At 41.9% G+C, this 23,746-nt stretch overlaps 1 protein-coding gene across 1 annotated transcript in view; it reads left to right on the top strand.

Moving 5' to 3' along the window:
• ABHD17C (abhydrolase domain containing 17C, depalmitoylase) overlaps positions 1 to 23,746 on the top strand; it is a 60,847-nt gene that overhangs the window by 34,649 nt on the left and 2,452 nt on the right. Inside the window, exon 2 of the mRNA XM_017886866.1 lies at positions 20,032 to 20,211. Coding sequence (XP_017742355.1) covers positions 20,032 to 20,211 — 180 coding nt within the window. The remainder of the gene's footprint in view (positions 1 to 20,031; positions 20,212 to 23,746) is intronic.

The raw sequence follows: 23,746 nt of genomic DNA, 5'->3' as shown, positions 1-23,746 counted from the left end.
TTTCATAAATATTTTGTTCATGTTGTTTCACATTTTTCAATCTGAAGAATTCTAATATGTTGTAGAAAAGGGTGAAAACATGCTTTTACGATAAAATGCATATAAATGGAATTATGGAAAGCATTTGTTAATACTGTATAGAAGATTGTATATCATTCTGATTGCTTTCAAGTTTTGGGTGAAAAAAGCAGTTATTGACTACCTTTAAAATTATATAGTTAAGACTCTCATTTTCCACATTGCTTTTCGTTGATGGGAACTAAAAAAGCGTGGTAAATTGTCAACAGGGAGTCGGATGTATTAGAAATAATAATGCAGGAGCATACTAGGGCCAAGGAAAGGAATTTGCACGTTTGATATGTTCAATAACCTAATGGCATCTTGGGTGGAATTTTAGAGAGACAGGGCTGTTTGAGGTCCAGTGGGTTTTGAAAGAGGAGACAATTCAGGCCAGGCGCAGTGGCTTACGCCTGTAATCCCAGCACTTTGGAAGGCCGAGGCGGAAGGATCATTTGAGGTCAGGAGTTCAAGATGAGCGTGGGGGCCAACATGGTGAAACCCCGTCGCTTCTAAAAAATACAAAAAAATTAGCCAGGCATGGTGGTGCGTGCCTATAATCCCAGCCACCCAGGAGGCCGAGGCGGAAGAACCACGTGAACCCAGTTGCAGCGAGCCGAGATCGCATCACTGCCCTCCAGCCTGGGCAACAGAGCAAGACTCCATCTCATAAAAAAAGCTGGGACAAGAAGGGCTCCAAGTGAGCACCTAGGCATAGATGGTATAGGTGGTTATAGATAAGCCTGACCCAGAAAAATGGAATAAATTTCATATGCTCAGAACAACCCCACCTTGAACCCTTTCCTTTGTTTGAACATCTTAACCCCAGTATCTGGGACCACCAGTTGGGGTCCTGAAGTTCCCCGTCCTGCATAGCCCATGGAATCCAATTCTGGTGGCCAGGCCTCCTCTGCTCTCCCTGAGTTCCTGCTGGATGGATGGGGATGGAGATCCTCTCCACCAGGATCCTTAATGTGTATGATAAATACATCTAGATGTTGTCATAGTCTGAATTTTTTGCAATGACAAAACAGTTTTATTTCAGGATGAAAACGCAGCTCTGAAACGCAGCTCTACTTCTGTAGCTGTTTGAGACATTGTTGGCATGCAGCTTGTATGAGGCCTCTCCATTTCTGAGATGATTTAAACTAGGAGACACAGTATTGTATGTTCTGCCAAAGAAAGGTCATTAGCATGACAGGATAAATATAAGACACCAAGGTTGAGAATGTGGATTGAAACGTGGACTTGCAGGACAAAAAGCGTGTGAAGTGCTTACTTCTGAGCACACGATATTACAGGCTTGTGTCGCTTGCAGAAGAAATGGATCTGCTGTTTATGCTGCTTTGTCTCTGGTTATTGCATTTTACTCCAAAAACTGGGTTATAGAGATATTGCAGTTGTTTATGGTGAAATGAATAGGATGGCATGTGGCTAGCTGGGTATTTTGAATTATTAATGCCATGGTACTCGATGTTTTTAGTGGCCAATAAAGACTTCCTGTTTATGATAAATCAGGGTGTGGGATTTGTTTCATTATGTTTGTGCACTACATTGTATTTTAATTAGAATATAATGTTGAAGTTACTTCAAGGCCTTATTTAGACTGACTTTAAAAAGAAATGGAAGAGTCCGTGTGGTAAGGCTTGTGAGTCATACAGTCCCCGTCGTCTGTGTGGAGACCATGGGGACCAGATCTGGCACGCAGAACCCCAAATCCCATGTCCTTGACAGACGGGTGGGGGTGATATTTTAGAATGCAGCCAACCTCTTTAACAACTGCCCTTGAGTGTTCAAATATAGAAATTGGAGTTCTGCTACCATTTTGTTCAAATGAAAGGTACTGCTGAAAGAAATACTTCTGTCTGTGTTTCCGCTTACTGCACTGGCTTCCTGTTAGAAGTGATGTTCCTCAGGGAATCCTTTCATTTCCAAAAAGGATGGCAGACTTGTGCTTTTCCAAGGAGTCATTTTCCTTTGTTGTACTTTTTAAAAATCCAGGCAAGGAGGAGAGGTAATGGAAGGTCTTCGTGACAGTGAGGTCATCATCATGTTTAAATAAAAGAGTTCTTATAAGATCCCAGGTTTGTCATTGCCACCAAGCTTCCCTGAACCTTCTACCTCACCTGCGAGATAGATCACGAGTAGAATGTTGTACCAGATTTGTAAAAGAACAAACACAGTGTTAGTGACACACGTATTTTATAAGCTTTTTTTTTTTTTTTTTGAAATTTTTAATGCCCTTGGATTTTAGAGATTTTACAATAAAAGATAAATTTTGCTGTTTATTGTTTTTACTTTTATAATAAAATCTCATTTAGAATTCAGGAGAGCTGGAATTTTCCTTGGTACTTACATAATAAGAAAATGATGAGCATGAGCTGGATTTAAGAGGAATGCTGACTCTTTTTTTTTTTTAATTGTGGTAAAATAGGCATAACGAAGGTTAACAGTTTGACTATGTTTAAATGTACAATGCTGTGGCATTGAGGACATTCGCCTTGTGCAGCCATCACTACCATTCATCTCTAGAACTTCATCTTCTCAAACTGAGATTCTGCACCCATTGTATGGAATGTTCACGTTTAAAGTGCCATTTACATCTGAGATGCTCAGGCTGGTGCTCTGAACAGACTCCTTCCAAATTGCTTTTCCCTGTGAGCTAAAGGAGAGGGTGTTGATAACTAATGTGACTGGGCAGCTGCGCACCAGCTTTGTTAGTTTGGAGCCCCATTTTACACACGAGAGAATGGACACCCAGAGCAGGGTTGGACCACTTGCCCCAGACTTGTTAGCTGCAGTGGTGGAATTCAGACAGTTGTGCCTAATGCAGAAGCTGTGCTAACTACCTCAATTCAGCGATGCTTCTGCCAGCTTCTTTAATTCACAGGGTTCACCGTGCTTCTCCATGTTTAGTCCATATCCCAGATTCTGATAGGCTTATCGCAAGCAGCTCTCTTGGCAATTGCCATTCTGAGTTAAGTCAGTAATCTCTCTGAAAGCTTTAGTTTCCTTCTCTGTGAAATAAAGTGGACCATCTGTGTGATTCTCTAAGGGCCTTTTCATTTCTATCCTGTGTTTGGTATATTTCCCCAATTGATGCTGTGAACTTTCTAAGCTTTTAAAAAGGACGGGGTAGGGGGATGGAAGGTTTCTGGTTGCAAAATGGAAAGTAGGAAATACAAGGAAAAAAGAAGGTAAGACAGGCACAAAGAGAGGATTAGGTCCAGGAGAACAGAACTGAAGATGCCATCAAGGAGGGGCCAAAGGGCTGCTTCAGCTGCTTCATGGGGTCTGCCCAGTGGAGAGTGTCTGTTTAACACACTTCCATTTTGAATGTTTGTAAAACACTTTTAAGGGAATAAACAGCAAGAGTGGGCAGTGCTGAGCTGGAGCTGATGGAATAAGTGGGCCAGCATTCAGGTTTCAGTTCACATGTGGCCTTGTGGTGTCCTGGAGCTGTATTTAACTCTTCCTAGGCCTCACTGTTTATGGAAACAGGAAAGTGGCCTGGATGGGGGAAGGACTACAAGTACAGGAGAGAGGATTAAGGCTGGCCTGCTTATTTAATTCTTGCAGTTTCACTCACTGCTTATTTAATTCTTGCAGCAGTCCCAGAGGCAAGCCTTACTCCACTCTTCTGTGGCCGTGGAGAGGGCTGCTACAGGTGCAAAGCAGAGCTGGGTTCAGACCTTGTGCTGTCTGATTGCGAAGCATACTCTTCTTTCTACATCCTCTACGAATCTCCACCTTCCCTCCCCTCTCCCCGACCTCCTCATGGTCATGACCACATACTCCAGGTTACTTACAGAATCCTGTTTTAGCCTAGCATTAAGAGAGAGGACTCCAAGCTCTCTTGTCTGGGTGCAGGGCCTCAGACGATGGCATCAAGCAGGCTCACTTGCTCTCAGCTTTGCTTTCTTCCTTGTGTAATTCTCAAGGAGGCCCAGACTCAGCAGAAGAAGGTGCAGACATCCTAGGGAGGATGGGATTGACCAGGCTTGGGTCCTAGGCTTATCCCCTAAGCAGTCACTCTGGCCGGGAGGATTCAATACTCTCATTGCCCAGACCTGGACACGTGTTCATACCTAGAGTTCAAGGACTGGGAGGCAGCGGGATGCTCCAGAAAGACAGAGCAGGTCATACATGTTCTCTGTCCCTGGTAAGTCACTCTCCAAGAACTTCCTGGCAAACATCTCAGCAGTTTTAGTGCAGGAACTAAATGTAGCGTTGCTGTCTCAGATTCACAGTCATTTGCAAGTCAGTGTCAAGCAGGCAAACTCAACCAACCATCTGTGTCTCCTCCACTATAGCACTTGTATGAACTCATCCTACAAAGAAATAAAACAATTAGAAATGAGATACTTGAGTTTCTAGTTCTAAAAAATATTTTTCAGTCTTGGCAATCAAATTGATAATTAAATTCAATATTTAAAGTTTTTTTCCCCAACATAGAGAATTCATGAAATCTGTACCTTAACTTTTGGCTGAGTTTCTTGGAAGTGGAATAGTTATTTATTTATTTATTTGTTTGAGACAGGGTCTGGCGCTGTCATCCAGGCTGGAGTGCAGTGGTGTGATCCTGGCTCATTGCAACTTCCACCTCCCAGACTCAAACCATCCTGCTACCTCACCCTCGAGTAGCTGGGGCTAACAGAAGTGCACCACCATGCCGGACTAATTTTTGTATTTTTGGTAGAGATAGGGATTCACCATGTTGCTCAGGCTGGTCTTGAACTCCTGGGCTCAAGCGATCCTCCCGCCTCAGCCTCCCAGAGTGCTGGCATTACAGGTGTGAGCTACCACGCCTGGCCTAGATGTTTTACATAAGCCAGCTCATGCAATCAGCTCAAATACCCTGTGGAGGAGGTAGAATTGTAACCATTCAACAGATATTTGTGCAGTTGTAGAGAGAAGGCAGCATTTTCTGGCTTTTCCAACATGTTAAATAATTACAGAACGCCAAAAGAATCTCCATTATCATTAGAACAGTTTCATGCGCAATTATACTCAGACTAAGTTCAAGCAAATTGTTCTATTTTACTTGTAACAGATCCAAAGAGATTTAATTTTACATTTTTTTAGGACTATAACTTTTCCTCTGAAAGATGATTTTAAAAAATAAAATGAAGTCATTATGTCAGGTCTTGTTTATTTTTGCTTTGCCACAGAGAAAGGGTATATGGTAGGAGAGAATAGTCTTGAATGTCGTAAAGTATTATGTTCTTTTGAAGGTAGATTTCAACATGACACAAAGGGCCCTTCCCTGAACCACTATTTGAAAAGAATTTCAAGCATGTAGGATAGAATGAAGCATCGTACATTAATGGTGGATGCTGCTTTACAAAAATTAGATAAAGCTTATCTTGATAGGTATTGAAATGAGTGAATAGGTTTAGGAAAGGCTACATTGATTAGCAGGTATTTCATCACACCAAGCCCTTTTGTAAGTTATGTTTTCCTAAAATGTCCTTGTTATTCTGTGCATTGTGTTATCATCATCTCGCATGGGACCTGGGCCTTCCAGAGCCTCTGCTGTTAGCTCTGCTCCTGTCTCCTTGCCTGGACAGATATCCCCCAGGCTGCTACTTCCAGCCACTTGTCTTCCTCTGCACTGTGGCAGGAGAAAGAATGAGGAGAGCTCAGGGACTAGTCTTTCTTAACATAGATATCCAAACAGTTTCAGGAAGGGTTTTCTTTGTAATTAACTCTGAGAGGTTGACTTTTTATGCCATGCTTATTAGCATGTTCCAAAGTTCCCTGAAACTCAGTATGTTCCCAAACTAAACTTATTTCCTACTGAAACAAACAAAAATCCAACTCTACCTATTATCTCCTTCCCAGCCTCCCAATTTGTGCCAGTTTTCTTGACATTTACCTATAGAATTGTCTTTGAATCTCTCCCTGCACCCCTCTACCTGCTACATACATGTGGGATGAGAGCAGCTCTCTTCTGCAAAGCACGTTTTCCCAGCGATCGCCCTCCTTCCCATTGCCACACTCGCCGCCCACCTCCACTTTGTCGGATCTTGTGTACATTCCCAAGCCCTTCCACACTCTGGTTCCTCCTTGTTTTTACCCCCTGCTGCTTCCTAACATCAAACCCTCGCTTCAGCCAGGGTAGTCTCCAGTCTCGTGTTCACAGAAGACTCTTCCCTCCCCTGCTGCTATTGCCTTTCTTTTATGTTTTTAAATCTCCTTTCCTTTGACATTGGCTGCAAGCTCCACCTTCTACCTGAAGCTTTTTCTGACTTTCAGGTCCCCGTTTTGATCATTCTCTTTGCTGTACTTCAATGAACTTGACCACAATATTAATTTTGCCTACATGTATACTTGATTTTGGTGTTATTTCTTGGTTTGATTCTCATTTCCTTCATTATTTCCCCAAAGACCTGTAACCCAAGAGCACATGGTTTACCCTCCTTACATCCAGTGTTATTTGAAGGGACTGAGCCTACTTTTAATGCTGTATTTGGTATGTTTTCTTTTATAACCACTGTTGAGAGAATACCTGGACTGTGCCCAGGTTTTAGAAACTTCCAGGGGTTATAATGAGCTGTTTGTAAGTGTCCCTTTTAATCAAATTAGTTAAAAATTGGAAAAAGGAAAACCTATACAGCAGACATTACTAACCTTTAAATTTTTCTTCAAATAGCACCAAAACAGCGGATACTTTAAAATGTATTTTCTTTGTTTTCACCGTTGGAATGAACAACCAATAGAAATCTGTTTGTGAAATTTTACATAGTATAATGCTAAACAATTTTCTAAATCTACAAATTTTTTTTTGGCGGTTCCTCAAAAAAAGGTGTATTTTAAGGAAAAATAAGTATATTTTAGGTGATTGATGCTTTTTTCCTCCTCTTCCTCAAAATTAATATATAAAGCATGTTTGTTAAGTTTTGGCTAAAAGGTTTGCCTGAGGGTAAAAGTATTCCCCATGGCCAACTGTGTTTTCTGGCAGGTCCTGTTTATGCACCTGCGTCCCTTACAGTCAGTCTTTTTATTCTGAGGCTTTTCTCTAAAGTTTACTTTTTATTTTTTAATGTTTATCTAAAGTTTATAAAGTTATTAGGATTTCTCAATATCCTCAGACCTCATCCTTCAGTTAACATTCACATTACCTTGTGTATTTATCTTCGTCCTGTGTCTTAAGATATTTCCACTAGGAATTCTAGCTCTGAAATATTTAAAATGTTGACTTCAAAGTCAGTGGAACTGTGCCAAGCGTGCTTCTCTGAAGATAAATGGGAGAGCTCCTGACAAAGGACAAAGTCAAGGCCCATTAACTTAAACAGGATGCAGTGTGTCTCAGGGAGGCCAGGCTTGTTCATGGTTGTAGAAGGAAAAGCAAGCCTTACATTAAAACAAAAACAAACAGATTTTAACCTTATAAGTGATCGTTCCCATGAGACACCATCTCCTTGGCGCTGTCAGCCTCCATTGCAGGAACTTCCTGCCTCAGTGCTTCCTCTTGCTCCTGAGATGGCTGCCGAGCCCTCAGTTTCAGGGTGCTCATGGGGGCATGTCCCATTCCCATATGCTGAGCGGGAATGGAAACCTAAATTTGTGCTGATCAGCCTGTACTCAGCATAGCCTGTGACTGCAAAAGGACGGTAGACATTGGGAGAGGCTGAGAGCAAAAACTTGCAAAGGGAATTACGGTACATATCACACTGCCCGTGACAAAAAGTAATGATTCAGGGTTGTGGCTTCCCCTGGTAAAATTGGGAGACTTTAATTTCTTGTGCTCTGTTTTAAGAAAATCTTATATCATGCTTAAAAACGTTAATGCTTGCTTGATTACTAAATATTATTACGGTCTTTGTTTTTGCTACAAGAGATTCTGTTCCTGTCTAGATCCCCAAGATGATGTTAAACTTTGAATGGATTATATATCCACTGGAATGATGACTGTGTCTGAAATTTAATTTTAATTTGTTCAAAAATGGCTTTTGGCTAGAATCACATTCTGTTCAAAGCAAATGGTGCCTCCAAACTCGCTGATCCCTGAGCCTAGAAATTGTTAACTTGGCCAAAGAGAGATACAGTTTTATCTACCCTTGTGGAGCTTACATCATTATTGGCAGTGTAGGGCATGCCGTGGTACAGTTAATCACATCCACCTTCCTGTCATTAAGCATCTGAGTGGATGGCTCAGGAAAGAAAATTCTGTCTGTAGACTGGAGGAGTCAGGAAATGTGAAGGGACGAGGTAGGACCGGAATGGACCCGAAGGACCCCAGAGTTGTCCAGGTGATGACAAAGAGGGAGAACATTCTGGGCATGGGGTGTTTATGAGCCAGTGAGGGAAGAGCCTGAGCCACAAGATCAGAAGGGCTGCCTGGAGAGAAAAGAAAAGGTTGGAATAGTTGGACGGGACTAGATTGTGGACATGGACTTTTATCCTAAGCATAGTGATTGCCTAAAGAGTTTGATGAACAAGTAGCATAACAAAAGTTTTGTTTTTTGTTTTTTTTTTTTTTTTTGTCTTTTCTTTTTTCAAAGAAGATATATCTGTTGGGAAGGATGGATTGGAGTGGGGAGTGACATGAGTGGGGCAGTTTATATAGATAGAATTTGAAGGAAAACCCGTCTGGGAGAGAAGAGAAGTTAGGTGTGGGCATTGATTATGCCTGGGGGATTCCCAGGTTCTGCCTGGGAAAAAGGGAGAAGCTGGGATGGAAGCTGGTAGGCTGTCAGAGTGTATGCTGTTAGCATGAGTCAGGGTACAGCAATGGATTGACAGCAGGTCAGTAATCAAGAACCGTGACACCTGCTTCCTTCTCAACTGTAAGCTGACACACAGAAACCAACAGGATGGGACAAAACAGGTGGGTAGTTTGAGCAGCCAAGGTCCCTCTGGGGCAGTCTGAGCACAATGGAGAGGGATGTACAGGCAGCAAAAGTAAGGTTTCCAGAAAGACTCTGGGTAACAGACTCTGGGTACCTGGATGGAGATGTTCATCACTGGGCAAACTGTGCACGTTCACACACCAAACAGAAGGCAGACCCTGATTAATTGTCCAAAAGATGCTGCCATTTGTAGCCCACCACAAAGCAACAGAAGTGGTGTCAGAAAAACGATGGGTCTGTAAAACATCTCAAAGATAGGAATGGTGGGACTTAGTGACTATAAGTGTGTGAGAGACGAAGGGGAGGGAAAGGTGAAAAATTCATCCTAGTTCCCAAGCCCGTCAGATATAGGGTGTGGTAGCTGATAGAAACAGAAGGATTGGGGAACGAATATGAAGAGTCAAGTTTGGGAGATGTTACATGTGAAGTGATGGGGTGCTCAGGAAGAAGCATCAAAAGAAAGGAAGCGTGGGGAGGCTAGGGTTCAGATGAAATACTGGGGGCAAATGAATAAACTTTAGAGACTCTGGCCACCCATTTATTCGTTTAACAAATATTTATCATATAACTACCGTATGTCAGCCACTGTGGTAGGTGCTGGCATTGAACAAGTTCTATTAATACAAGGAAATCAATTTGAAGATAAAAGATGCCAGAAAGGGGTGAGGATTGAGCTTTGAGGGATGCCCACTTTTGTATGGGAGAAGAAAAGAGTAGTGACTAAAGGAAACAGAAGCATGCCTAGAAAGAGCAGGGGACATCTAGCTAATGTGGTGCTGAGGGTACCAGAGAAGAACATTTTCAGAATGACATGGCGTAGTCAATAGCAGATGTTTATTAAGCACCTTTCTCTGGTGCAGAAAATACATTGTTCTTCACCTCATCCCTTCAAAGGTAGAGAACCCTCCCTTGGCCCCTGAACTCACAGCCTACCTGTGAGCTCTCTTTCATCCTGACTGCCAGGTTCACAGGCAACAACTCCATTAAGCATGCCTTAGCTACTGCCCTACATGTTGAATTTTCTGTTTTATATGTATTTTAAATCAGAATCCTTCCTGATTTTGCCCCTGACATGGTTTAAATATTTGTCCCCTCCAAATCTCATGTTGAAATGTGACCCCCAGTGTTGGAGGCCGGGTCTGTTGGGAGCTGTTTGGGTCATGGGGGTGGATCCCTCATGAATGGCTTGGTGCCCTCCCCCATGGTAATGAGTTCTCTCTCTATTATATTAGTTCATATAAGAGCTGGTTGCTTAGAAAGAACCTGACATCTCTCTTACTCTCTCCCCCACCATGTGACACCCTACTTCCCCCTTCACCATCTATGAAAAAAGCTTCCTGAAGCCTCACCAGAAGTGGAGGAAGTACTGATCCCATGCTTGTACAACCTGCAGAACCATGAGCCAAATAAACCTCTGTTCTTTATAAATTACTCAGTCTCAAGTATTCCTTTATAGCAACACAAAGTGGGCCAATACAGCCCCCATCGCTCTGTGTCATTTGGGTATTTGAATTTACAGGTGGGCTGCTGTCTGAGTTCTCCTCCCTAACTCAAGTCTTTTCCCTGTTGGCCTGTTCGTCTTTCTTTTTAAACCTCCAGTGTCACACATCTATTCTGCAGATGCTTTGTGTGTTCTGAGCTTGGGGCTGCACTAGCTCCCCATCTGACTTCCTAATCCCTGCTGCCCAGTCAATGCCTCCTGGGTTTGTTTTCATTTGTTTTGTTTTCTTGCCCTACCCTTTCCACACATGCCGACTTCCTGATTCTATTGCTTAACTAAGCCCTTGATACTATGTCCAACGGCTTTAATCTTGCCACCTGCTCAGACCTGTAGTAGACTTGACCTCATTACTTAGTTTTTTGTGACTTCTCCCTGCTGGTCTTCCACTTTTCGTCAGGACACTGCCTGTTGCTGCCATGTTAGTATCCTTCTGAGCTATATCTTGAGTTCCTTAGAGTAAAGAAGCTGTACTCACTGCCTTGGTCATTTGGATGGGCCTGTGGTTTCATTCGTAGGAGAACACATCAACTGTCTGCCTTCCTGCCTTTTCCCTCTGGCAAATCCCCTTACCTAAGCCAACTCCCAGGACTGGGAGTTGGCCAAAGTAGAATGGTCAAGAGGTCAAAGGCTTCTGGGGTTTATAACACCAAGGGCTGAAGATGATGGACTGTGCTCAGGTACAGAGACATACAGATCAGAATTCTGGCCTGTAAGAAATGTGAGGGGATACAGGTCATGATGGTTCTTCTACTGCCTCAGCATTCTCATCATTAATATCAAGACATTTTGTCCTAATTCCAGTCCTTCTACATAAGTCTGAGCTCTTCAGTCAGATTTCAGTGTCAGAACCTGCTGTGGGACCCAAGGGCCAGCTGTACGGTCCTAGACTCATCTTGTCAAAATATGATGACACTCTACCTTGAGACTCTGTTGTAAAGTGAGTATGTTTATTCTCACTGGTGAGAATGACCTTTCCCTGGAGAAGAGTGTGTAGAAAATATCTACTTACACATTTAAGTCAGGACCACAGATTTCATGAAGTCTAGGGAGAATCTGACGAAAACACATGTTTAGTGGACGTGGAAACAGATTAGTAGTTGACCAGGAGCAGACATTGCCATTGCCTACATAGCTTGTACCCTTCCTGGTCTTGATCCTCTTTCTTCATCTGCCATGACATCCATGTCTGAATTACTGACCTTACATATAACCTTGCTTCTGCTTGTGCTCCCCTTTTATGTGTATGTCTTGGCTCCCCAGTTAGACTCAGCTCCTGAAGACCACCAAACATATTCCATTCATCTTTCTGTCCTCTATAAAGGTTCCATGTCTGGTCCAAGAGAGATGCCCAGCAGCTATTGTTTTAATGCATTAAAAAAGATGAGCTGGGCGCGGTGGCTCAAGCCTGTAATCCCAGCACTTTGGGAGGCCAGGGTGGGCGAATCACAAGGTCAGGAGATCGAGACCATCCTGGGTAACATGGTGAAACCCCACCTCTAATAAAAATACAAAAAAAAAATAGCCAGGCATGGTGGTGGGTGCCTGTAGTCCCAGCTACTGGGGAGGCTGAGGCGGGAGAATGGCGTGAACCCACGAAGCGGACCTTGCAGTGAGCCAAGATCGTGCCACTGCACTCCAGGCTGGGTGACAGAGCAAGACACTGTCTCAAAAAAAAGATGAAGACTCCCAGTGGATACCTGAAACTGAGGATAGTCCTGAGTCCTGTACATGCAGCAAAACTAGCACAATTTTTTTTCTTCATAATTTCACAAGTAGAAGATTTGTTCTTACTGTAGATCTTACCAACTTCGGCAACAGTTTCTTTTTTTGTTAAGTTGAGAACTTCCTATGCATTTAAAGGAAGCATGTTGCAACTTCTCTTTGGTATATATGAATTGCCAGCATTGCCTCTCTTGTGCTTTGGAGCCCTCCTTAAGTAAAATGAGGGTTACTTGAACACACGTCTGCAATACTATGACAATTGATCTGATAACCCAGCCAGCTACTAAGTGACTAATAGGCAGGTAGTGTAGACTCTGTATGCTGGACAAAGGGAGGGTTCACATCCCAGCTGGGACGGAATGGGACAATGTGAGATTCCATCATGCTGCTCAGAATTAGGAATTGTTTATTTCTGGAATTTTCTATGTAATATTTTCAGACTGCAGTTGAACTGTAGGTAATAGAAACTGTGAAAAGCAAAACCATGAATCTGGTGGGGGGACTCTACTGTATATAGACATGTAAGAGAAGATTTTTTATGGGAGTTGCCTCACATGATTATGGAGGCCAAGTTCATGATCTCCCATCTGCAAGCTGGAGACCCAGGAAAGCCAGTGATGTAATTCAGGCCCAGTCCAAAGGCCTGAGGACCAGGAGGAGCTGATGATGCAGCATTCCCACTTGGAGGCCAAAGGCCTGAGAATCTTGCCAGGGGAGTGCGGGTAGGCAGGGGAAGGATACAAGTGTATGTCCTGAAGTCTGAAGGTCTTAGAACCAGAAGCTCCAGTGTCCAAGGGCAGGAGATCGATGTCCCAGCTCAAGAAGAGAGAGATAATTTTCCTATTGTCCACCTTTTTGTTCTATCTGGGCCCTCAGTGGTTTAGATGATGCTTTCTTTACCCAGTCTACTGATTTAACATTAGTCTCTTCCAGAAGCACCCTCACAGACACACCCAGAAATAATATTTTACCAGATGTCTGGGCATCCCTTATCCCAATCTAGTTGATACATAAAATTAGCCATCAGGCCAGCAAAGAAGTGCTAGTTGAAGTCCTGGGGTTAAATGAGATTGTAGGAGAGAAAATGTAACAGTGTGATAATAAGACTAGAGCTTGGGGAAGATGAGCCAGTAGTAGGCCAGGCCCATTTGTGGCAGGGGTAGGAGGAGGAACCAAGAGTGACTCAGTGTCTCAGAAGCTTAGGAATGGGTTTTAAGAAGGAAGGCATCATTAATGTGAACTACCAAGGAGAAGTTGAACTGGATGAGAGGTGAGAAAAAGCGTTTGGGTTTGGTACTTCTGATAGCCATTTGTAAGACTTCTTAGGAGCAGAAGGCAGGTTTCAGAGGGCTTAGGGTTGAGTGGATGGGAGGGTGGGGTGATGGGGAAATGGAGGTAAGAGATGGGATTGTGGCCTCAAGCACAGAGTGCTGATGAAGACAGGTCCTTTCTTAGATTCAGAAACTTGGGTATATCTGTGGCATTGAGAGAATAAAGATTGAAATTTTACGGGGTCAGGGAGGAGATTCTTCAAGGTTTGGGAGGGGTAAGAATCCGGCGCTCAAGTGGAAGGTTAACCCTTTTTAAAAAGAACCAACATGTCTTCAACAATGCCAGGAAGCAGGGGCAAATGGGCAGGGGAAGGAGAATGGTCTGGTCTGGTGTAGTCTGTGAAGGAGTACCCCCAGGGCCTCTAGATCCACACTCACCCGCTACCAGCTGTGTATTTGTATTTGGGGAGCAGGAATGTTTACTTTAAAAAAAAAGCCTTAGGGGTAGAACGCGCTGTGTAGAGGCCCTGCTACTGTTCCTGCCATCCCTATGTTTTTCCCACAAAGGTCATGCTTACTAACAGGAATCATTTTTAACCTTTTCCCCTTGTGATACTCCCCAAAATAGCAAATCATAATTTAAAATGCTAAAAATCCTGCATGAATACATCTTTTTGTTTTATTTTGTTGTGTTTTTTTGGAGACAAGATCTCACTGCCATCGCCCAGGCTGGAGTGCAGTGGTGCGACCTCAGCCCACTGCAGCCTCAATTTCATGAGCTCAGGTGATCCTCCCACCTCAGCCTCCCTAGTAGCAGGGATGCTACTAGGCGCACAGCACCATGCCCAACTAATTTTTTGTATTTTTAGCAGATATAAAGTTTCACTTTGTTGCCCAGGCTGCCCTCAAACTCCTGGGCTCAAGCAGTTCGCACTCCTCAGCCTCCCAAAGTGCTAGGATTACAGGTATGAGCCACAGTGCCCGGCCATGAATACGTCTTCTGTGTCGCCTATATTGTTTCTGGCTGCTCCAAAAATACTGCCTTGTTCCAGACTGGTAGGGTTTGACTTCTGTTTTATTCTAAAATAGAGGCTTTAGACTTTGGAACTGTTAATGTTTTTGAGAAAATACTTTTCACTTGATCCTGTTATTCTTTTTCTAAAGCTGTGATGTTAAACGGACCTATGTTTCACACAAACTTAATTCATTGTCTCTTTTTCCCCCCTGTGTCTTTTATGTAATGTAACCTGAGAACTAAAGGGGCCTTAGGCTCTAGTCCAACTCTTTTTGCCCAATGTCAGTCAGTGTTTAAGTTTGAAGAATCCGCATACCCACTGGATCAGAATTTATAAGTGTGGACCAGGGTGTTCACGTGAAAAGTAAATAAATAATAATAATAATAATAATTTCCCAAGTAATTCAGATACTTCTCACTTTGGAACAATTGGCATAGAGGTCACTAGTCTAATGCTTTGATGGAAAAAAAAATCCTACTGCTACAGTAAAAAGAGTTGTCCTCATTTGCCAAAACTGGGTGTTAGAACATAGGTCTCTTACCGTTCTACTAAAAATCCTGATACTTTCACAGAATTATCCACCTCCTTGGTTCCTCATGTGTTGTCAAACAGTATAGTAAAGACAGGAAAAAGCAATGACAAAAGTCCTTAACGCAGTACTAACAAATCTGAGCGTTTGACCTAGCACGCTCTTGTTTTCTGAGCCCTTTGAAAAACGCTGGCAGTCAGCAGCATGCCTACTGACTCCACACAGAAAGGACCAGCGATGCTGCTTCCCTTTTTTCCCAACAAGTCACTGCCTAATAACTAAAGGAAATTAGGAATGAAAATTTGAAAGAAGAAAAACCCAGTCTCACCACCTGAAGAAAACAATTATTACCATTTTCATGTATTGCTTTGAAGTCCCTTTTCCATGTATAGATTTCTTTTTAGAAATGTAACTGTGACCCTGTTTTGTAAGCTGCTTTTGTTAAAATTAACATGAGTGTTTCCCCATGTTAATTCTTTATGAGACATCATTTTAATGATCTGATGTTGCCTTATGAGGTTTATTTTAGCACAAAATCTACCATGAGTTGTCACAGTTTTGTGAGGGCTGTCTCCATATCTGAAGTATCTGGTGAACTTTTAAAGAATTTTTTTGTCATGAAATATAATTGCCATACATAAAAGTTTATAAAACACAGATGTCCAGCTTAATGACTTATAAAAGGAACACTTGTGGTGTGACATAGACTATCCCCAGCATTTACAACCCCCAGGAAGGACATTCTTCTCTCTAGTGATGACCATTTCCCTTTTTTCCTGTAATCACTATCCTGACTTTAGTGATTCACTTCCTTGCTTTTCTTTATAGGCTTACCACTCAATTAATATCCCTAAACAATAATGTTTAATTTTGGTAGGTTTAAGTTTTTGTAAATGGTGTCACATAGTGTGTGTTTTGCTGTATCTGCCTCTTTTCCCTAACAGCATTTTTTTTTTAAGAGGGTCACCCAGGCTGGAGTGCAGGATCACGAACACTTCTCACTGCAGCCTCGACCTCCTGGGCTCAAGTGATCCTGCCACCTCAGCCTCCCAAGTAGTTTGGACTACAGGTGATGCCACTTTGCCCAGCTAATTTTTTTTCATTTTGTGAAGATGGGATCTTGCTTTTTTGCTCAGGCTGGTCTCCAACTTCTGGTCTCAAGTGATCTTCTCACCTTGGCCTTCCAAAGTGCTGGGATTACAGGCGTGAGCCATCGCACCCAGCCTTAACAGCATGACTTTAAGATTCACTGGTGGTGATGGGTGCACCAAAATCTCAGAAATCACCACTAAAGAATTTATCCACATAACCAAAACCGGTTGTACCCCAAAACTATTGAAATAAAAATATGAATCTTTTAGTGTCCATGTACATATTCTGCCACACAACCATACCACAGTTTCTTCATCCACTCTGCTGTTGATATACCTTAGGGCTGTCTCTAACTGTGTAGGCATGCACTCAAGTCTAGTATGTATTTCTGGTATATGTAAGCATTTATTTGTGTGTTGAATTTATCTTGGAGTAGAATTGCTAGGTCCCTGGGTATGTGCTAATAAAATCATGTCACTTCATATTGCCAAACTTTTTCTAAACTGATTCTATCAACATAAACCCCCATCAACAGTGAATGAGCATTCTTGCACGCATCCTTGCCAACACTTAATATTGTTAGGCTTTTGAATTTTTGTCAGTCTGATAAATGTGTAGAGTATCACATGATTATTTTAATTTGCATTTTCCTTTTTACTAATGAAGTTGAATAACTCTTCTCTTTTTTTCTCTTTCTCTGTCTTTCCCTCCCCTCTTTTTTTTCTCATTTTGTAAAATTCTGTTTTTCTTGTTTAGTCAGTTGTCTTACTGATTTGTAGTAGTTATTTATATATGCTAGATCTAGACTCTGTGGCAAGTATCTTTTCCCACTTGGTGGTTTGCCCTTTTACTTCCTTATGGGTGTCTTCTGATGACCGGAAGTTCTTGATTTTAATGTAATACTTTCTGTCTTGTTTTTTTCTTTATGACTAGTGCTTTTTGTGTTTTACTTGGTGACATTTTTCAGTGAAACTTTGAGTTGGTTGTCACGAAGGATGTGAGTCTATTAGAATCAGAGGTGGGCTTTGTAGAGACTGGTACTGGGTGTGTCCTAGTGCTGAGACCCGAAGGCTAGGAACTGAGTGTCCTCAAGCACAATAGCTCTAGCTTCTCCAGAAGGCATTTAAAGAAGGCCGTGATCTCTGAGGATGGCTGGTCCAGGACATTGACAGGAGAAAGAGCTGCCTGCGTGATGGCCAGGGTGCTTCCCTCTGCCTCGTCTCCTGGGCTATGCCTCTTGGGTCTGTGCCTGTTCCTTCCTTTATTCAGTGCAACCTCTGAGCTTGTAAAGTCCCATGGCGTGTTATATAGAAGACAGGATTTTGAAAAGATATGTTGGACTCGTCATAAGAAGTAAAATTAAAACTTCCTTATAACTGTGATAATGTTATCCTATATAATCGTCTCAGACCAGATTTTATCAAAGAAGGTAAGGGCTAGTCTGGTTGCCATTTTTACCTGGAAGTCTTTTACTTTATTTTTGATATTCAGTATTGATCATCTCTTAGTCTTCTGTGCATCATTTATTAACTGCCTTCAGTTTTCACTTCTCTCCTCCTCTTATATTTTCTTTGATTTATGATTTTTAAAAACAATTGATAGCAAAATGAATGGCCTGTCCATAAGAGTGGTCATTGTGGAAAGAACTCATCCCCAAATGTAGAAATTGGAGGCTCGCTCTCTCTCTGTGTGCCTGCAGACTCCCTGTAATGCAGTATCTCATGGTCCATACGCTTTTTGGGGTCATAGACCACTTTGAAAATCTGGTGAAAATTGTGGAGGGAGGAGAAAACCCCTGATGTTATTTATGCTCTCCCCAAAGACTCCCTGGACTTTAGATGAAAAACTCCTGCTGAAACGGCTCTCCCAGTCCGTGAAAGAAGGATCTTGGTGGCAGTTGCTGCTGGGGAGATCCCTGGGACAGCTTACCTTCAGCATTGAGACGTGAGAACAGTGTTCCTTTCTGACCCCTCTGCCCATTTAGTCCTCGTGGAGGGTGCTCTGTGTTTGTCAATCCGTGGTCGCTGATGTGGATTTGGGCACAGGATGCTGCTCTGTCAGTTGTTTCCTCAAACCTCCCCACCAAAACTGCCCGTGCTGACCATTTTTTAATAACCTGTTACGCCAACGGGAAGGAAGCCCCAGGCAAGAATGCCAGGCAAAACCCGCATCTGGGAGCCTCTTCCATAGACACCGTCTTATTGGATGGTGTCAACTTGCAGGACCACACAGACATTTCACTTTAGAAATGGAGGATGGATGCTGTTTTTGTTACAATCTTTTATTTCCTGTCTTCTGCATGATTCTTAATAGTCCCCTGCCGGATCTCCCAGCTTCCTTTTCATGCTGTCATCTCCTGCCTGCCATTGTCACCTCGCCCTTGGACACTCCAATGGCCCTCATCTCCAGGACAGCCCATAACCCTTTAGTTTCCAATTCACGCTATCCTAGCACATCCCCTGCCGGCCAGCTCGTTTCTTTCCTGCTGCTGCATTGGGTACGTGTTGCACATCTCCCATAGAAAGTCATTCTTACCTCCATGTGTTTAATTCCTGTCTTCATGGCATGGCCCAGGTGTGGTGCTGTGCATAAAGCACATTCCAATGCCCTGAATTCGTTCTTTAGGGCCTCCATTTTTCCATGGAGTTTCATGGAGCTTGGAGGGGAGGAAGTTGGGCTGAAATCCTGCCATTTCCATCAGCTGTGGATTGATAGTTCTTTTCACTGAAGGCTGTTATCAGAAAGCATTTCATATTGTCCTGTAAGCTACAATACGTATTTATCCCGAAAAGGAGAATTGTTGGCCCACTGGCTTCAACTTTTCCAGATAATGTTGAATTGTTTTCCCAAGTGCTTGTACTAATTTACAAAGTAACAGCGTTCCACTTTTCTATGTCCTTGCCATCTTTCAACATTGTCTGGCTTCTTCATTTTTGCCTGTCGTTTGGGTATAAAATAATAACTCATGGATTTAATTTGCATCTTCATGTTCTAGTGAAATTTCACATCTTTCTATGTGTGTATTAGGCATTCATCTTCATTTCTTTCACCTGTTTGTCTTTTTCTTTTTCATTTCTAAGCACTCTTTAGATATTCTGGATATCCTTTGTAGGATAGTAAGAGAGCATGTATTTTCCCGGGTTCCTTCTATTTTATTCTGCCACCATATCTAGGGTGCCGCATCTTTCTGCATGGGCTGAGGTGGCTCACTGTGATCTACTTGCCATCTCCAGGAAGGCGGAAGGGATGGCAAAAGCACACCATTTGCTTTAAAGCATGGCCTGGGGGTTGCTCATGTCACTTCTGCTGACATGCAGTTGGCTGGAACTTAGGTCTCTGTACACACCAGGCTGCAAGGGAGGCTGGGAAATGAAGCCTGTATTCCACACAGCCCTTTACTCAGCTAACAATTTGAAGAGAATGGATCGGAACCCACTGATGGATTGAAAGACTTGGAAGGGTTTAACCCTGAGAGAGACTAAAGAAAATATAATTGTCTTCAAATTAATTGTCTCCGAGTAAATCTTTTTCTGATAAGCGTTAATATATTTTGTATCATGAAAACTTTGCTTCGAGTTTTAATATTGCAATTTGCCAAAACTGCTTTTGTTTTTACTTCAGAAGTATGTTTATGATTAGCAAAGAAAATATAAAGGGAGAATAATAGGAAATCAGATGACCATCTCTGTAGCTACTGAAATGAAATTTATAAAGCATATATTTAATTAGCCAGAAAAATAATATCATGTTTATTGTTTTTTGCAAATGTTGTGGAAGACAGAATCATAGTCACTTAGTACCAAAACAGGCCTCTAACATTTGTTTTTCTCAAGCTCACATTCATCTTAAATTAAAGTATACAAGTTAGATGATATGGTTTTAAGCTGGTGAATGTGGGAGTTTCATGGGTTTAAGATACGGATTTCTCTGTCTCTTTATCTCTTTCTTCATACCTTAGTTAATGGCATACAACCTCTGATTTCTCGAGGTATGGCGTGAGTCCCGAGAACATTATCCTCTATGGTCAGAGCATTGGGACTGTCCCCACGGTAGACTTGGCCTCGAGGTATGAATGCGCAGCGGTAATTCTCCATTCCCCTCTGATGTCTGGTTTGCGTGTGGCTTTTCCGGATACCAGAAAAACATACTGCTTTGATGCTTTCCCCAGGTAAGTTCATGCTTGTCCAACAAGTGGTAAGTCAGCCAGTGGCCGTGTTCACATCTGATGCTCCCATTAGCTGTGTAAATATTTATTGAATGGAGCCATACGTCAGACCCTGTGCTGGGTGCCACAGGGCATGTGGAAGCAAATATGACACACACTATCCAGAGATTTTATCCTCCCAGGCCTGACTCACTAGTGAAAATCTCCCAGATGATGTATAAGGACCTTGAGTATACTGACACCTAGGGTTAATTGATTCAGCTCTGATACACAGAAATTTTAACAGCACCCATACATCCTAAAGGAACTTACAGTTCAGCACTCATTCATTCAGAGACATCTTATTGAATTATGAGCTGTATACAATATGTGTGATGGGGTAACTAGTGGTGTAGATGCTCAAAAACTTCAAGCAAGCACAGTTTTGAAATTTATCTTATTTTTTCAGTTGGATAGTACAGGTAAGGGAAAAGGTACCATGCTCAGTTAATCTTTGTAAATAGAAGAATAAAGGCAAAGTGAGTTAGTTGACAAGCCAGGCTTTGATCTTCGGTAAATAGCCACAGGAATGGTATAAATGAACAAGCTCACCTGCCACCCCCTATTCTGCTCTACCACTTTGACCAGAAGATCTCACCCCTGCAGAGTTGCCTGCATGAGGAAAGTTTTTTAATACAAAATATTTTGCCCCTTAAGCTTTTCCCACGGTCCTTGCTAAAGCGGCCTAGGATAGTTACCCCAGGACTGGCCCAGCTCATGTTGCCATTTTATAGAAAAACCCCAGCAGAAAGAAAACACAGTTTTAGGGTTTTTGATTGACCTGTTAATTGCTTTCATCCTGCTATTACTGGAAAAAAAAAAAAAAAAAAGATCATCATTTGGTTACATAAACATCTATTATACAGACTGGCTCCTTTCACAGAAAGGAACCTTCTGTTAACACCTTGGGTGAACTTCAGTTTTGTGCAGTTTGTACCAGGATTCAATGAGATTCAGCTTCATGGGAAAGTTGCACTGCAAATTTCTAGTGGCGTGGCTGGGAATGCTAAGTACGGCTAATGTGCCTCTCAAATGTGGCCTTAGTTGTGCTGAATTGGTAATGAGAGGCCAGTTTGCTGAAAGACAGATACTTAGCATGTTTGTGGGAAGCAATGCCGGGAGTTACCCTAGCAACAAAACTAATAGGTGTTTTTTGTTTTATTTTTTCCCCCTGGCTCTTAAATTGGCATGTACCTTAAAATACAGCCATGCCAACAAATTGCAAATGATTAATAACAAATTAGCAACTAATCTTATCTGAGTTTATCTGGTATAGCAGGTATTGGGCTATGCATTTCATGTTCATGGTCCCCTTCATCTTTATAAGAGTCTTAAGAAGTTTGTCAGCCGAGCACGGTTGCTCATGCCTGTAATCGCAGCACTTTGGGAGGCCAAGGAGGGCGGATTGGCTGAATTCAGGAGTTCGAAACCAGCCTGGGTAGCATGGCAAAGCCCTGTCTCTACTAAAAAAAAAAAAAAAAAAAAAAAATTAGATGAGCTTGGTGGTGTATGCCTGTAATCCCAGCTACTGGGAGGCTGAGGCATGAGAATCGCTTGAACCCAGGAGACGGAGGTTGCAGTGAGCCCAGATCACGCCACTTCACTCCAACCTAGGTGACACAGCAAGACTCTGTCTCCAAAAAAATAAATAAATAAAGATGTTTGTCCAATTACTGTGCTCATTTTACAGATGAGGAAATGAGAGGTTAAGTAATTTATTGAATTAAGGTCAGTAATTGGAGGACAGGCACAGTGGCTTACACGTGTAATGCCAGCACTTTTTGAGGCCAAGGCCAGAGTATCACTTGAGGCCAGGAGTACAAGACCAACCTGGGAAACACCACAGGATCCTGTCACTACAGAAAAAATTAAAAAGTTAGCCAGCCATAGTGGTGCACATCTATAGTCCCAGCTCCTCAGGAGGCTGGGGTGGGAAGATTGCTTGAGTCCAGGACTTTGAGATGGCATTGAGCTAGGATTACACTACTGCACTCCAGCTTGGGCAACAGAGCAAGACCCTGTCTCTTAAAAAATTTTTTTAAAAGGCTAGTGATTGGAGACAACAAATGAGACAAATCCTCATAGGTAATGCCGTAAATTATTAATATGATAGATTTCAAACCATAATGGTTGCATTGACTTTCATCATGAATTGAATTTGAATTTGGTAAGCATTTTCTTAATATGTCCATTGCTGCCAAGTGGCAGAATCGTGTGTCCCTCTCCTTAAAGGAGGATACTTTCATATTTCCTTTTCATATTAAAACAAATTTTAAAAAAGGAAAAGGAATCCAGATTATTATTTCATTTTTAGTTTTTTTTTTTTTTTTTTTTAACCTCCTTTACACTTGGGATGAGATGATGGCATTCAACTTTCAATATACCCTCCAGGCAGTGGAGAGTCTCTTAAACTGTGCAGTGTGGAGCATAGTCCCAGGCCCATTGTAACTGTTGAGTAAATATCTTTTTAATTGAGTATAATTGAACTCTCTTAAAGGAAGTCACTTTAAAATTAAATATAGGGGGAAAACAGGTTTCCAAATAAGATTTCTAATGTGTATAATTGAATACTGCCACAGTGGCTCTGATCTTTGCAAATTACATGGCTGATGAGGTTTTGCAATCTTTCTGGGATGTCTTGAAGTGGTCCGCGGCTCCCTAAGTTTTTAATAAAGGCTAGATGACAGTTGTTTGTAGATCTTTGGAATATGTAATTGATGTTAGAGCTCTTTATTATCTCCACGACCTCATTCCTGTTATTTAATAATCTCTCTGAGCTTCAGTCTCCTCCTTGATTAAAACAGAGGTGGTCCTTCCTTTCTCACTCTGTTTCATTGAATATTAAATGAGATTTTGTGTGTTAAGTGCAAAGCACCTGGCTATGGTAAATGTTTAAAAAATGTTAGCTGTTACTTTTTAACAAAAAGATTCCCACAAATAGTACAAATTGGTATCCTTTTGTAACTTCGACTAGGATCAAATATGGAAAGAAAAGTAAACTATAAGAGACCCTTTGGCAGGACAGAATGGAGAGAGAGCCATTTCTCTTGGTTTCTTTGTGGATGAAATGACTGTTATCCCCATCAGAGAAGTCTCCTACACACCCAGCTCAACCAATGCTTGAAGTTTTTTGGATTCCTCTTTGGGATGTGCTTTCACAGCCTGAAGCATATTATTTTAAAGATCCTCAAATATTCATCCTTTAAGAGTAGATTTGGTTTTTGTAGAGAAGTCATTTGGAATAAAATCTAGGCATTACATTAAGTTTTCAAGCTAAATAGTACAGTTGTTATTTTTTAAAATGAGGCGCTTGCTTTTATGAAGTGGGGTGTGTATCTTTGAGTCAAATCTGATGGTAGCTCTCAAAACAGAATTCTGAAGACTTGAGTGGCAGCAGATTAAGTGTCCAGCTTTCCAAAGAGACATTCATTTGATATGTTAAGTTCTGGCCCTTTTTAAAATTCTCTTGAAAAATAATACATAAAATAACATATAAATA

Source organism: Rhinopithecus bieti, unplaced genomic scaffold (genome assembly GCF_001698545.2).
Source record: "Rhinopithecus bieti isolate Rb0 unplaced genomic scaffold, ASM169854v2 scaffold_15087, whole genome shotgun sequence".
Classification (NCBI taxonomy): Eukaryota; Metazoa; Chordata; class Mammalia; order Primates; family Cercopithecidae; genus Rhinopithecus; species Rhinopithecus bieti.
The sequence above is the reverse complement of the archived record's forward strand: the minus strand, read 5'-3'. Positions and strand labels throughout refer to the sequence as shown.